The 14,191-nt window shown below is 39.3% G+C and overlaps 1 protein-coding gene across 3 annotated transcripts in view; it reads left to right on the top strand.

Moving 5' to 3' along the window:
- The window catches only part of ttll10 (tubulin tyrosine ligase-like family, member 10), a 33,498-nt gene extending 19,685 nt beyond the window's left edge, over nt 1-13,813 (top strand). The window contains exons 1-12 of one of the 3 annotated variants that reach the window (XM_005730767.1): nt 5,033-5,283; nt 5,923-6,253; nt 6,473-6,596; nt 6,791-6,909; nt 7,050-7,170; nt 9,455-9,540; nt 10,663-10,849; nt 11,240-11,411; nt 12,113-12,253; nt 12,663-12,779; nt 12,855-12,948; nt 13,181-13,813. In XM_005730767.1, coding sequence (XP_005730824.1) covers nt 6,010-6,253; nt 6,473-6,596; nt 6,791-6,909; nt 7,050-7,170; nt 9,455-9,540; nt 10,663-10,849; nt 11,240-11,411; nt 12,113-12,253; nt 12,663-12,779; nt 12,855-12,948; nt 13,181-13,596 — 1,821 coding nt within the window. In that variant the 5' untranslated portion in view covers nt 5,033-5,283; nt 5,923-6,009 and the 3' untranslated portion in view covers nt 13,597-13,813. Of the gene's footprint in view, nt 1-5,032; nt 5,284-5,922; nt 6,254-6,472; nt 6,597-6,790; nt 6,910-7,049; nt 7,171-9,454; nt 9,541-10,662; nt 10,850-11,239; nt 11,412-12,112; nt 12,254-12,662; nt 12,784-12,854; nt 12,949-13,180 lie in introns of those variants that run through there. The other 2 variants (XM_005730769.1, XM_005730768.1) reach the window with 2 other exon arrangements.
- The last annotated feature ends 378 nt before the right edge of the window (nt 13,814-14,191 follow it).

Raw genomic sequence — 14,191 nt, 5'->3', positions numbered from 1 at the left:
GGAGCACAACGGCAGCTAAACGGCTGTGACATACCTGCACGTGCTGACGCACAGTAAGAGTAAAAGGCTGGCACACTCGAGTGTATCAAGGTGTGGAGCTGATTACAGGTTTTGGTAGAAGCATTGCTAGATTATAGGAAATATCTTATTTAATCCATGTGAGAAATACTCGCTTTCACTGTTTTTGTTTTTATCAGCAACAAGCTGCAATTTGTGAGCAAATGCCTTCATTAGAAACACTGAGGAGTATCTTTTCATCTATCTATTTCATAAACTATACTATCTTTGTTTGGTTAATTCTAAAACTCATTAAAGACAGGATAATCGTAGCTTTTACAAAGATTCGATTCATAATTTAGCAGCAATATAATCAGTCATTTATTGTCAGGTCAGCGTTTGAAGAACGCAGATAAAGACCTATAAGATGTGACAGACTTATCACACACCGTACATACCTGCATGGAGTTTGCGGGTCCATAGAAGGTAAATAACTAACACAAAATAGCTTTAACTTCGTTACTTACTCAGGATATCTCTGACAGGACATCTCTGATACTGCTTTTTTGTTTTTCCTATCATTAAGAAACACAAAATGTTGAGTGCGTGATTAAATGATGTATGATATACCTTAATTTTTTTATTTTATTATTATTGAGCACATTGTCATTTTACTTCCAAAGCTGATGAAAAATAATTTTCTACCTCGTCTTATTCAAAAGTTAAGTAGCTATTTAGCATGCAAACATTAGTATTGGTCTATTCGACCATAAAATATTCTTTGTTATTAAGAACAAATCAAACTTACATGATTTGGATACTGCTGCAGTGCAAATTCACAAAATACACTGCTGTGACACACATATTTTACTTAGCTAGCTAACAACTTTTAGCTAACTTAGTTTAACATGGAGGAACATAATAAATACTACAGGAGCACGCCATAACATAGTCAAGTTGTACAGAAGCTATCAGAAGCTCTGGTAGTTACAGGTTGTCTGCTGGACAAAGGAAAGCGCCTGGTGTCAGTTAACGTTAAGCTTCTGAAGTCATCTGAAAGCCTGACAGCTAATATGTACAACTGTTGGTGCTGCAGTAAACATTAAACTTGCGCCTCCTGTGGGCAAGAAAAGTAATTACAGCAACAGCTCAGAAGAAAGGAAAGTCGGACCTTAACGAGAAGCGGTAAGTTTGTAGGTGTAAATTTTGGTAGTTTCAGGTGTGGAAGCTTATTTTTGCCACAACCTCTCCCACCCCCAAACCCAAAATAAAAAAATAAATAAAAAAATAAAAAAATGTGGCTGGTAGAGATTGTTTGACGATGGTCTACAGCTGCTCAGCATGCAGAACACAATGCACTGTAATAATTTTTATTTTTTATTTTTTATTTTTTAGAAAAAGCATGCAAAATTTAAAAAAAAAAATCTGTGAAACTGTGAGGCCACGAAAGGTGAACCGCGTTATAGCGAGAGAACACTGTATTTTCTAAAGATTTGGAGGTGGATATTTTTGAATTTACTTCCAAGTTGAAATTTTGAGATACCGATCAAAACTTTAAAGCAGCAACCAGACATTGTACCCAAGCTTCCATAATTTGCACATTAAAAAAATAAAACACTCACAGTGAAACTATCTGTATGTTAGCCTAGAGCAGCAGCTGTTTGTTTGTCACTTTTTTCTCAGACTGTTGATAAAGTCTGACTCGCACAGATATGCTTTAACCCCCAAAACATTGCAAAAATAATTGTTAAGGTTTACTTAATAATAAATAGTTCATGACGCTAATGTTAGCTTGTTCAGTTATAGCTAGAAGATTTAATGTCTTAATGTTGGGTTTTAATAATCAAATCTTTTAAATGTCATAAACCAAGTAACATTAGTTGGTAGCCTCTCAGCTAGATTTTCGTTTTCACAACGTGACAGAATTTAGATTCAAATATACCAAATGAATGAATCTAGCTGCTTAAACTAGAAGTTGCTGTTCTTTAGCTTTTGCTAGTAGCAACAAATTGAAATATAAAAGGATAACATAACAAGTACTGTCATGTTCTTGTCAAAGATTTTTGTTTTTATTTATGAGTCATTTTCCATTTAAAAATCAAGCGGTGTCCTCCTGTGTCTTCTCATAGCTTTAAAGGGTGTAACCAACACAATTAACAATTTTTTATACCTTATGTTTCCGAACTTGGAATTCTTTGGAGATTCCTTCTAAATCTCTAAACAAGGCACTCTGGAACTGCATGCACAGTAACTTAGGTCTGATGCATATGACAGGAGAGCTAATTAAGTTTTAAAACTTTTACTTTGAAATGATCAAAATTACATTGTTACATTGTTGCACTGCTTCACTGAGTGAATGGGTTAAATGCAGAGAGGAATTTCCCCACAGGGATCAACAAAGTATACATTATTATTCTTATAAATAAAAAAAAACCTGTATGCTCTCATGCCTAATGCAGCTCTCCACCTCACTCCGCTGCACATGACATCACTCACCATAGTAAAGGGAACAACAACAACAACCAGTCAAATACACATATTCTTATCATCCTACATTTTGATCTTCTTATGTAAGAGGTAGGACTGAATCATCAAGTTTGTACAAAATTGTATTGTGACTCTTACACTTATAGCACTCTTACTTACTAACAAGTAAAAGCAATATAGGCAACACGTGTTCATGCTTGTTACACGGCTGTTTCAGAACAAAGGACAAAATGTACATTTCCACTTGCACATTTTCCCATATCATTGTTATTCTCTGTGAAATTCGATGTCTTTCTGTTTCTGTGTTGTACTTGTCACCAGAGGGAACAAGTAGATGTCGACCCTGGGAACGCAGTGTCGCCCCTCGATACTACAGCCCCCTGTGCTCTGCTGCTGTAATCCTGTAAGGAAACCATGAATAGCAGCAGCGAGCGCGAGAGACCCTATTCAGACAAGCTTTTCTTTGCATCGTAACTCAACTCCATTTCTTCCGCTATAACACCTTGACAAGGAGAATCCCTCTAAATAATGGGTTGTGTGGGGACACCATTGCTGCAGGGTGCATCCCTGTAATTGCGGCGCACTTCCTGGTTTGAGTCAGTTGAGATGACATGGGAATAGGTGAGCCTTCAAAGAAACACAAAACTTAAGTTGTCACTGCCCCAAGATAGGACAGTCACTAAGAGTCACACACACCTAACGATATATTCCTGTATTTTAAATTCACTAACCCACTGTCTTTCTGGCATATTCTATCTGATGTGTGTGTGTGTTTTTTTTCTTACAATAAGGCCCAGGAGTATGAGTATCAGCGGAGCACCACCCACAGAAAGTTAAACTACCTTAATGGAAAGAAAAAGAAAGGAAAAGTAAAAAGTGTCATATTTCCCACACCCTTTACTAACAAATGGAGGTCAAAGGAAAGATATGAATTCAGGTATAAATAATGAAAGACAGGATTAAAAAAAAGGGATGGTGACATTAAATACACAAGTTTATTCACTAAAATTCATATATGAGCACACACACAGACACACACACAGACACACAAATGTACACAGTCTCTTAGCAGATGGCGAACCATGAGGTTGTAAAACAAGCCTGTTCTCTTTGTCCACCTACGCAGCACTTTGCACAGTGTGTCTATCAGATGGCGGCTCTTTATCAAGGTGTGGCTCACACTGGCTCCACACAAAGCTCTGTTAAACAAGAATATGGGAGGCCTCCTTGTAACAACTGGGGTGTTGTGGCTGGACTCGTTTCATTGCCAAGCAGCTCCCTCTTATAGCTGGTCTTTTGCACTTGGGCATTTACACTTTTACAGCCATATGTGTATAAATAACTCAACTGATCAGACTGGCAACTTCCTTCTTTTACATTTGATTTATCACAGAGGATAATTGTGATGCAAAAAAACAAACCAGATCAATAGAGCCAAAATCACGCTGACTCACAGTTTGGTTGTCCTTTTATCAGGTTACAGATGGTAAGTCAAACCAAACTTGATGTATGCTCTAAAAGGCACAATACTTTGGTCCATATGGCTGCTCACAGTGTGCTTATGTTGCTCGTGGTTGCCCCTCTGTATGTGTAATTATATGGTTGCATGTGTGCTGGGTCTAAAAGGTACCCACCCCTGTCAATTATCAGGTTGTTTGGAGGAAGAGAGAAGATTATGCATAATTGCCAGCCATAGCTGGGCCTGGGTGTTTCCCCCAGAGTCAAATCACTGAGACAGAAGGTGATTAGTGGATTTGCCATGCGAGCAGACTAATGCTATGTTGCTCAACTGCATACCTGCTCCTGGATTTGGCGCTAGACTTTATGATTAATGATGATGTCTGGAAGTATCAAGAACGATTCGCCTTGGATGAAGTAGTTTTACAATAAATTAATGTTCACATTAAATTATGTCATAGTTTAATGGGACACTTGGGTTTATTTTTATTACTTAGATTCCTAACTTAAATTGTGTAAACTGGACCTAAAGACATAGGGTAGGCCACAGGTAGGACGATGTCTTGTATAGCACTTACTTAGTACTTATTCACCCATTGATATAAGCACTTTATTCTTCTACATCTTAACGGTTGCTATCTACTATTCACACACGCAAATTTGACCCAAGTTACACTTTGGCCAGACTGGAGTAGCCAGAGCTCAAGCCACCAGCCTTCAGATTAGCAGATGACCTGCTCTACCTCCTGTCCTACAGACAACCCAATGTAAAAGATGGAGACCGGTGTATCTAAAGCAAACAAGTCCCCTGAAATGATTTCTTTTAGATGTTAATGACACTGAGCCTGTTGAGAACACTATTTTACCTACCAGGCCACCCTGGAAAGCTGGCAAATCCATTTTGATTGACACAGTGCTCTCATGTTACCATAGGGTCCACACAATAGAGGCTTACGGGCAATAAATAATGAATGAAGCTAAACTTAGAGGTCCGGTTGGTGTGGGATACACAATCTTGACTTGTTAGTTTGTGTTGTAAGATTCAATCTACAAGTAGCAACTGTTGCTAAGGGTCCCATTACCCGAGTAACTGGTGATTGTTTACATTACTAGTTGGTTTTCTTGCTTTCATTGTGCGATACTGTGGCTAACTTTAGACTAAACTGCCGACAGACCATGTGATTGCGCCCCTGTCGAGTCTGTCCTTCAGTCTGTGGGTTTAACTGTTTGTCTTGGCCCTGCAGTTGGACTATAAGGTTGAGTGCACTTGGCAGAAGAAGAGTAAGCTGACAAGTTTTTCAGGGAGCCCTGATGTCTGTGTGTGTGAAGCTGTAGTTGCAGGTAAACCGTTTTACTTTTGAATAGCTGTAGTAGTTCTGCTCCTGCTTTCCAACATAAATACCTACCTACATTTATGATACTCACACAAAACAACAGTAAAAGGACTAACAGAGCTAATTTCTTATTAAACCACAGCAAACGGTAAAGCCATACAACTATTTATCACATTTCCACTGCTACTATTTGCATACTAGATCAGCATACCAGGCTGATTACATGCTGTTGGTACAGGAAGCAGGCCACCTGGTATGCTTACTTCATTTTTTTTCTTTATTCACCATTTTCTAGAAGACCAGTGACATGGTGCTGCAATTTCAGCATAACATAATTAGGCACATTAAACTTCACATGTCATCATATTGTAAGCTTTTTGAGGGAGATCACTTTAAAAGAGCAACACTGACAAATTGAAGTTAAATTGGCAGTTTGGGTGGATGCGTAATTAAAATGCACTTCAGGAAGAGTATTTATTAATAAGAGTTATTCTCTGCCATTATGAACCTGTTTGAAGTATGAATAGTGTGATGCTCAAATAATATAATAGTAAAAAATATGCACATACGAAACAGGGAAAATACTATGAATGAAGCGTACTCTACAGTAGTACTTTTTCTCTTGTTCCGCTCTTTATGTCAACAGGATCACTGTGAGTCAAAAGAGCTCCTCCCACTTTCTAATTATGGATCAATAATAAATTACCCCAGCGACCTTCGCCAGAGCAAAGATATGTCATCAAAGTGCTCCGTGGATCCCTGCAGTTATGGTCAGGATGCAGCAGAGACCAGACTGGAGAAGAAGCGAGGCCAAGAAAAGGAGGAAACAGAAGTTCCCTGTGGAAGCAGCCGGCCTGCAGGAAGTCTGAGGAAAGAGGGACCAGGAAGAGAACAGACACTGCCGCCACAGACACAGACTTGGAAAGAGAGACAGACATTTTCCCAATCGTCTGTCAACCAGGAGAGCCAAAGTGGAGGTGTGTGTGGAGTAAAGAAGGCGCCTTATTTTAAATTCTGTCCATAGGGTGATTTTTATTTTAGCACACAAAAATGCAAGTCTGCACATTTTAATCTAATAAAATAAAAACACTATAAGTCAAACAACTTAAATATTCCCCGGAATAGAATAGAATTAATTTCTTCTACCTTTCTGTTGTAAAGAAATGAATCGGTAATGTGTTGTGTTTGTGTATCAGGTCCATGTATAATGGCACAACCCGTCCAGAGGTCCAAGTTAAAGGATTTGTCAGGCAGGCAGATAGAGGAGCCGAGGGGGCCTGGGCCTTTTTACTTTTTTGGAGGAACCAACGGAGCTAAAATGTTAGTATGAATTATTTAATTTCAAAGTAACTGTTGTGGAGAAATGTATGGTGTGATGCTTGAATAAAAAATAGCATGGTATGTATTTTATTTGGGGCCTTTTGTCAGTCTAAATCTTTTCTAATGTGACCCCTTACTTCTTGTTTGTGGTGTGATTAAAGTCTAAGTGATTTCCTCTGGGACTTTTCCTTCAGAGTGAGCAATTACTGTGAGAGCAGAGGATGGAAGAGGATTTACAACAAGGACAGGGAGGATTTCAATCTCAAGTGGTGCGAGACCAAATCACCAGCCCAGTACTCCAACTTCAGAGAAGGTAGTGGGAATGCAGAGGATATCACCTGGAGCTGGTTTACGACGAAAATATGCAATTTCTGTTGCTTAGCTTAAGAGACAGAACTAAAAGTTGACATGCTAACTAACTAATATTTCAAAATCCTCATTTTTTGTTCCCAGGCAGGCAGTTGATGTACCAGATTCCCAATAACAAGGTGCTCACCACGAAGATCGGTCTCCTCAGCAGTCTTCAACAGTACGAGCGAGTGAGCAGCAGAGTCAGCCATGGTCAAGCACTTAGGTGAGCTGGACATTTATTTTCCTTTCTTTGTCTTTGTCTCTCTCTCGTATCCAAAATGGCTGTTTCTCTTAAAAGCAGACAGGTATATCTCTGTTACCAAATTTTGCAGCTGTGTCAAATCTCCCAGCTTCTATCCGGTACGATTACTGTGGCTCAATAGAAGCCCCACTCTGTAAATAATGATTTAAAACCATATCAGCCTGTGAAACTATTTAATAAACACGCCAAGTAACCTCATCAGATATCTAGCCTCTCCATTGAATCACAGAAGCTTTGTGTCGCAGTTATATGCTGGATCTGTGGTTAATTATTAATAGTGAATTAGTTTGATTTTACAACCTGATTTTTTTTTTTTTTTTACGTCATACTCGGCAAGGAAATACAATAGTTTTAAAAACAGAACCATAGAGAGCGCCTGTACGCTCATAGAAACATGCAGTTAAAAAAAAGCTTCACTTATAGTCACAAACATTAAAAATGTACTTCACTTTCATAATTGGGATATGCTGAATGCGACGCAAAGTTATTGTGCAAACATCTGTGTCAGAGCAGGAAGTATTAGATGTAAACTCTGATACTAACCTAATTTTTATGGTAAATGACGTCATGTACAGATGGATACTTTATCTTTGGTAGGAAGGAAAACATGTATGAAAAGGAAAAAAGTCTCCCAACCATTGCCCCCCAAAACTAAAGAGCTAAAGAAGGACAAAGCTAACAGTTTCTTAAACATGCAATACATTTTTTATTTTTTTTGTTTTTTTATTTTACTGCATCTGTAGAGCTATCAGTGTGCATCGCAGAGGCCTCTGTATCAAGCTTAGTTCTGTAAGTTCAATTCAATTCAATTTTATTTATATTGCAACAAATTACAGCAACAGTCACCTCAAAACACTTTATATTGTAAGGTAAAGACCCTATAATAATACAGAGAAAACCCCAACAATCATATGACCCCATATGAGCAAGCGCTTCAACGATAGTAGGGGAAACTCTCTTTGGCGTGAAGAAAGCTCCGGCTGAACCAGGCTCAGGGAGGGGCGGCTATCTGCCGCGACTGGTAGGGTGTGAGGGGAGGAAGACAGGACAAAAGACACACTGTGGAAGAGTTAATAATAACTAAAGATTAAATACAAAGGAGTATAAACACATAGTGAGTGAAGAAGAAACACTCAGTCGATCATGGGAAGCCGATTCAGGCTCACCTGATCCAGTTCTCACTGTAAAGTTTATCAAAAAAGGAAAGTTTTAAGCATAATCCTAAAATTAGAGAAAGGGTTTGTCTTCCAAATCCAAACTGGGAGCTGGTTCCACAGAAGGTGCCTGAAAGCTGAAAACTCTATCTCCCATTCTACATTTAAATATCCGAGGGACCACAAGTAAGCCTGCAGTCGTAGCACGCAGTGCTCTATTGGACTGATACGGTACTATGAGGTCTTTAAGAGAGGCCTGATTAATGAATACCTTGTATGTGAGAAGAAGGATTTTAAATTTGATTCTGGATTTAACAGGGAGCCAATGAAGAAAAGCCAATATGGGAGAAATATGCCCTCTCTTTCTAGTCACTGTGTGCGCTCTTACTGCAGCATTTTGGATCAACTGTAAGCTTGTCAGGAAGTTTTTAGAACAGCTTGATTATAATAATAGTCTATCCTAAAAAGTAATAAATGCATGAATTCGTTTCCAGCATCGCTCTGAGATATGATGTTCCTCATTTTAGAGATATCACACTTTAGAGATAAAAACTATGAACACTGAGTTATTTTAACCAGCTGTTCAGCTTTTAATGTGATTATGTGAATTTATAGTTACAAATATTAAGATTAGAGTACTTCAGTTTCTACAAACAGAATTAAAAGTATGTAAGTGGAATTTTATACTAATGCTGGAAAATGTTTCAGTGCTAGTGAAGATATGCAATAATGGACTATTATACCAGTATATAGCAGGAAATATGCCATATTTTAGACTTTGTGTATGTTTTTAGATTTTTTTATTTTTTTATTACAAACTTCCTTCAGTTCTTCAGAAAAATCAATTTGCATATATGTAAAGCTTGACTTAATGCTTTGAAATTATGGTATGACTGGGGTTTGGAATAAATCTGAACATATTCTGAAAACGATGGATGAACAGAACATATGAATGTTGTTGTGGTACACCAAAGATTTTGTATGTTTGTGGCCTGACTTTCTTTTTTGCCTCAAAGCCAGTTTTCCCGCAATCCATGGCACCGACATCCATGTGGGCTTCCTTGTTCGTTTTGTTCTGTTGTAATTTACAGGAGGCTGAAAATGGAAGAGTTCATACCCACTACTTTGCGCATGGATGTGAGGGAAGAGAGAGAGGCTTTCTTTGCCCAACAGGAGGGTAACTGACATCTTACCTAACTACAACAACCTTTTACACATTAGCATTTTGATGCAACAATAACAGTACTGGTTGAACTGGAACATCCTTTAGTTTGCAGGTTTAAAATGAGATCAATTAAACTTGAAATGCATGTTGGGTCACGCATCCAACATTGAAAAGAAAGAAAATCGTTTGTCCTGCGTAGCGTTAAGACAACAGTCGCCTTGGTGAGTGTTTAATCAAGAGGCTGTGGACGCTGGAAAATAATGCACTTCACCTCCCATAAGGCCCTGATAAAATCACCAGGGGAACATGCTGTTGCCATAGAGATGAGTCAGCAGAGGGCAGGGCTGAGACACAAACACAAGGAGAGAGGTGCAGCAGGATGTGAATGCCAAAGAAAATACATTTAATATTAAAGTTGACATTTTTCATGGTAAGCATTGAGGATGAAATAGATTTTTAACACCCACTGTAGTAATTACAGGCACCCAGCATAATGAGAGTAGTTGTGCACGGGTTTTGACAAACGGGTTTTGACAAACACGTTTATCACTAAGTAAACAGGACAAGAATACAGACAGCTGCTTTAGATCTGTTGGTGATGGATGAATTTGTGGAAAAGAAGGAAAAAGGACAGAACCAACTCTAATAGACGTGCGTTTAAAGACAGTCGATGCTGGCATCACTTTTAAAACAGCGTATTGACTGTTTTTAAAAAAACTAGGAATTGAAATTTTGCATCATAATTTTTATTGACTGCAGTTCACAATATGTTCTGAGCTTTTTTACGTCTTTATTTTCATAATGATATGACATGTAGTGGCCTAGAGATCATATTCCACTACAACATATAGAAAAAAAAAGGAAATAGTCCGACTCACATTTCAGATTTAAATATTTGCTAAAGAGGTGAAAAGTAAATACAACACACTTGGGTGCAATCCAGTTTTCCCACAACTGTGCTTGAGTGCAACTAAAGCACGATTTCACGGAATCAGATTTTACTGGTGAAAATGACAAATGCCTCAATACAGGATTAAGCCTTGAAAAGTTCAAAACAATACAGAAAAGGAAACTGACAGGTGGAAAGCTCAGTTCCTGTGACACCCCATTAATTAATTTTGTCACTGTCGCCAGGTGTGAGCAACAGGGAGAGCCGCATGTGGATCTGTAAGCCTACGGGTATGAACCAGGGAAGAGGGATCTTCCTTTTGAAGAGCAAGGAGGACATAGCTGCCTTCAGACTGAAGCTGAAGCACATGGAGGACTGCCGGTTCAACAGGAAAATGCATTACCGCCAGCCTCAGGCTTACATCGTTCAACAGTTGGTGAACACAGGATGTTAAGATTAATATCACCCACACTTGCAGTTCCCAGAGAAGCAGGCATATTATTCTATTTTTGTAGCTTGAGTGCCTGCTATTCCTGGTTTTTAGTATTGGCACATGGTTTTAAAAGCATCAACAGGCTTCAAAAAACCTTTAGTTTTGGGTCTCTGATTCAGTTGTCATTTTGCAGTGCTGTTCTAAAATAACATGAACAGAAGTAACAGCAGCCAATGATAAGGAACCATAAAAACAATTCTGTTGTACTACAGGTTGTTTAGTCAACCATCTGTCATTCATTTCTTATTGTCAGCTTCAGCTTCTTGCTGTCAAACGCAGCCTTTGAAGGTGTTTGTGCGATTGAATGCAGACCTACGATTTGTCCTCAGTTACATCCAGAACCCGCTGCTGCTGAAAGGGAAAAAGTTTGACGTGCGCTCCTACCTTCTCATCGCATGCACTGCACCTTATGTGGTCTTTTTCCGTCATGGTTACGTGCGACTGACTTGTGACCTCTATGACCCCACCTCCAAGAACCTTTCTGCCCACCTGACCAACCAGGTAGACCCCTAATCTAGATAGACTCTGCGAGAATATGAAGGGTTAACTGGAAGATCAAAGTCTAAACGGTTTTGCAATCATCTGCTTGGAAATCAGACAGCTGTTAAAAAATGTGGTGAATGGGGGAAGCAGTTAGAAAGCAGGTCCTTCCAGTGGACCTTGTAACAAGGCTAAACGTGTCCTGAAACAATGTGCCATCTTTCGTATACACTAAGAAATGAGTCCTGGCTATAGCAGAAATGTGTATTTAGGAATAGAAACCAAAATGACACTTTACATCATCACTGTTTTAACTAGAGCGGTATGTCTTTGAAATGTTATTTACAAGCATTTCCACAGACAGACCAGATCAGATTCAGATTCACTTTATTGTCTACATTTAGCAAAACACACAAATCACTGTAATTGAACCATTAAACTAGCAAAGGATTTTAACCTTGGTTTATTTTGTATTTTAGCTTGAATCACACATTAGTTTAGGTTTTACTTTCGGTGGTGAATTTTATGTGCACATCAGATATTAAAGATGCTAAACATGTTTCAGCTGGAAAATTATTGCTAGAGGGACACTCATGTCTGTCTTTTTTTACGCTACATGTCTTCATTATTTCCAGATCAAGCTTTTTGTTTTGGCACAAACTTGCTACCTGCCTCTGCTCACATCTTCGTGTGTCTCTGGTCCCCCTGCTGTTCGTTTCCAGTACATGCAGAAGAAGAACCCTCTTTACAGCCAACTGAAGGAAGACACTGTGTGGTCCATGGAGAGCTTCAACGCCTACGTCAACGACAGGTTTCAGGCTGCAAAGGATCTGCCCAGGGACTGGGTGCTGGGCGCCTTTGCAGTGAGTGCAGTGTTGTAGCTCTCAGGGACCAATTACAATTATAATGATGGTTACTGGCACATGCAGCTAATTGAGATTGTGGTTAAGTTTTGGATGCATCATCTCATCACTAAAATGAGATGTTACATGTGATGGGTTGTTTTTTTTTTACAGTGCCCTGCAGATTGGTCGGTTCATTTTTGGCGTTGTGTCACACACACACACACACACACACACACACACACACACACACACACACACACACACACACACACACACACACACATTTCTTTGACTTAAATGAAGCTTGAGCTATATGAAGTAGTGAGGAACTTTAATTAGTTGAAGTGAAACAAACCAGCCATTAATACAAAAGTCGTAAAATCATTCTGATGCCTAATGAACAACTTTCTTTCTCCCTGATATTCAGAAGCGCATGCAGCAGATCATGAGCCAGTGCTTCTTAGCAGTCAAGTCAAAGTTAGACTGCCGCCTGGGGTTCTTTGACTTGATCGGCTGTGACTTCTTGGTCGATGAAGACTTCAAAGTGGGTAGGACATTTCTGGTAATGTGAATGCAAACAGTGTTTAGCATGTGCATTGAGTGTGTGCATTCCTGATAGGTGTGGCTGCTGGAGATGAACTGCAATCCAGCTCTCCATACAAACTGTGAGGTGCTAAAGGAGGTGATACCCAGCGTGGTTGTGGAGACACTAGGTGAGTTCTGGAAAAACAAACAGCACGTTTCGCAGGCCCCAAACTCAAATTCAGCATATGTTTGTATTAATACCACTCCACCAAAGATGTTCTCACATTTTGTTTAGTGTTTAACTGGCATAGTCACAGTTCCCTTTATTGCACATGTTTGCTAAACAGGCTGATGTGTTGTAACACCCAAAAGTGTTTTTTCTATCTATAAGTCTGTCTGTTGTTTTATGCCCTTCTCTAGATTTGACTCTGGAGATCTTCAGGAAGATTCGTGGCAGGCAGAAAATTTTTCCTTTGGTCAGTCAGAGGGAGTTTGTGCTTCTCTATAGTGCTTTTTCCACTACAGAGAAGTCTAGCATGGAATTGCAGAAACACACCAAAGATGCTCAGAAAACTGAACCCAGAAGGTTTATGTGTGGAACAGAGGAAAAAAGTGTTCCCTCGGCACCCCCTGATAATTCTGCAAATGATTCAGCACTTCCAAAACGAAGGAGCAGGTCAATGAGTGGCCACCGTCCCACCAGCACTTCACAAAATCATCATGAGTCAGGGCATTCACATTATACAGCTAAACTCAAGCTAAGCAAAAGTACTTTGAATCGTCATTTAAAGGCTGGAAATGACCATCACATCCCCGTCATCACTAGCTCTGAGTGAGTGAAGCTCTACCTGTCTGTGGCTCTCCTGGAACACCGTACCTTACAGTATTGAACATGTGGAAGAATTTAGGATATGAAGAGTTTAGTGTAGAAAAGAAAAGAGGAACTGTGACAGTATGCAGACAGCTGCGGTATAAAAAGCCTTTGGTGCTTTTTAAAGATTTTAAGAGAAATACTCTGGAAAATGCGTCAATAAAGAATGTATTCATCATCAACAATATCTTCTGGCTTCTTTTTTTGTCCTGTTTGGTAAGGAAGGCGTGGCGAAGAGAACCCATGTCAAAGTCATTTTTCTTTGTTAGTGCATGCATACAACATTCATTCTCAAATCAAAGGGTCTGGTAGAAAATGCATCAGTGAGTCATCTGACATGAAGTTGCATCAGCAGAGCAGCTTCTGATCTGTGGAAAGTCACTCAGACGTGATTGTGTGCAAACCCTCCCACCACCTTACTGCAACTTTAACCAGGAAGATCAACGCAAGGCTCCACTCTACAGTTGTTGTAGCTTGTTTTGACTGCAGCCCTTTACCTCTCTGTGTCATAACTCATAATTATCTCTCTTGGCTACTCAGAGTCAAGTTCAGCGCATGTA

The sequence above is a fragment of the Pundamilia nyererei genome, unplaced genomic scaffold (genome assembly GCF_000239375.1).
Source record: "Pundamilia nyererei isolate P.nyererei 1_Seehausen unplaced genomic scaffold, PunNye1.0 scaffold00039, whole genome shotgun sequence".
NCBI lineage: Eukaryota > Metazoa > Chordata > Actinopteri > Cichliformes > Cichlidae > Pundamilia > Pundamilia nyererei.
The sequence above is the reverse complement of the archived record's forward strand: the minus strand, read 5'-3'. Positions and strand labels throughout refer to the sequence as shown.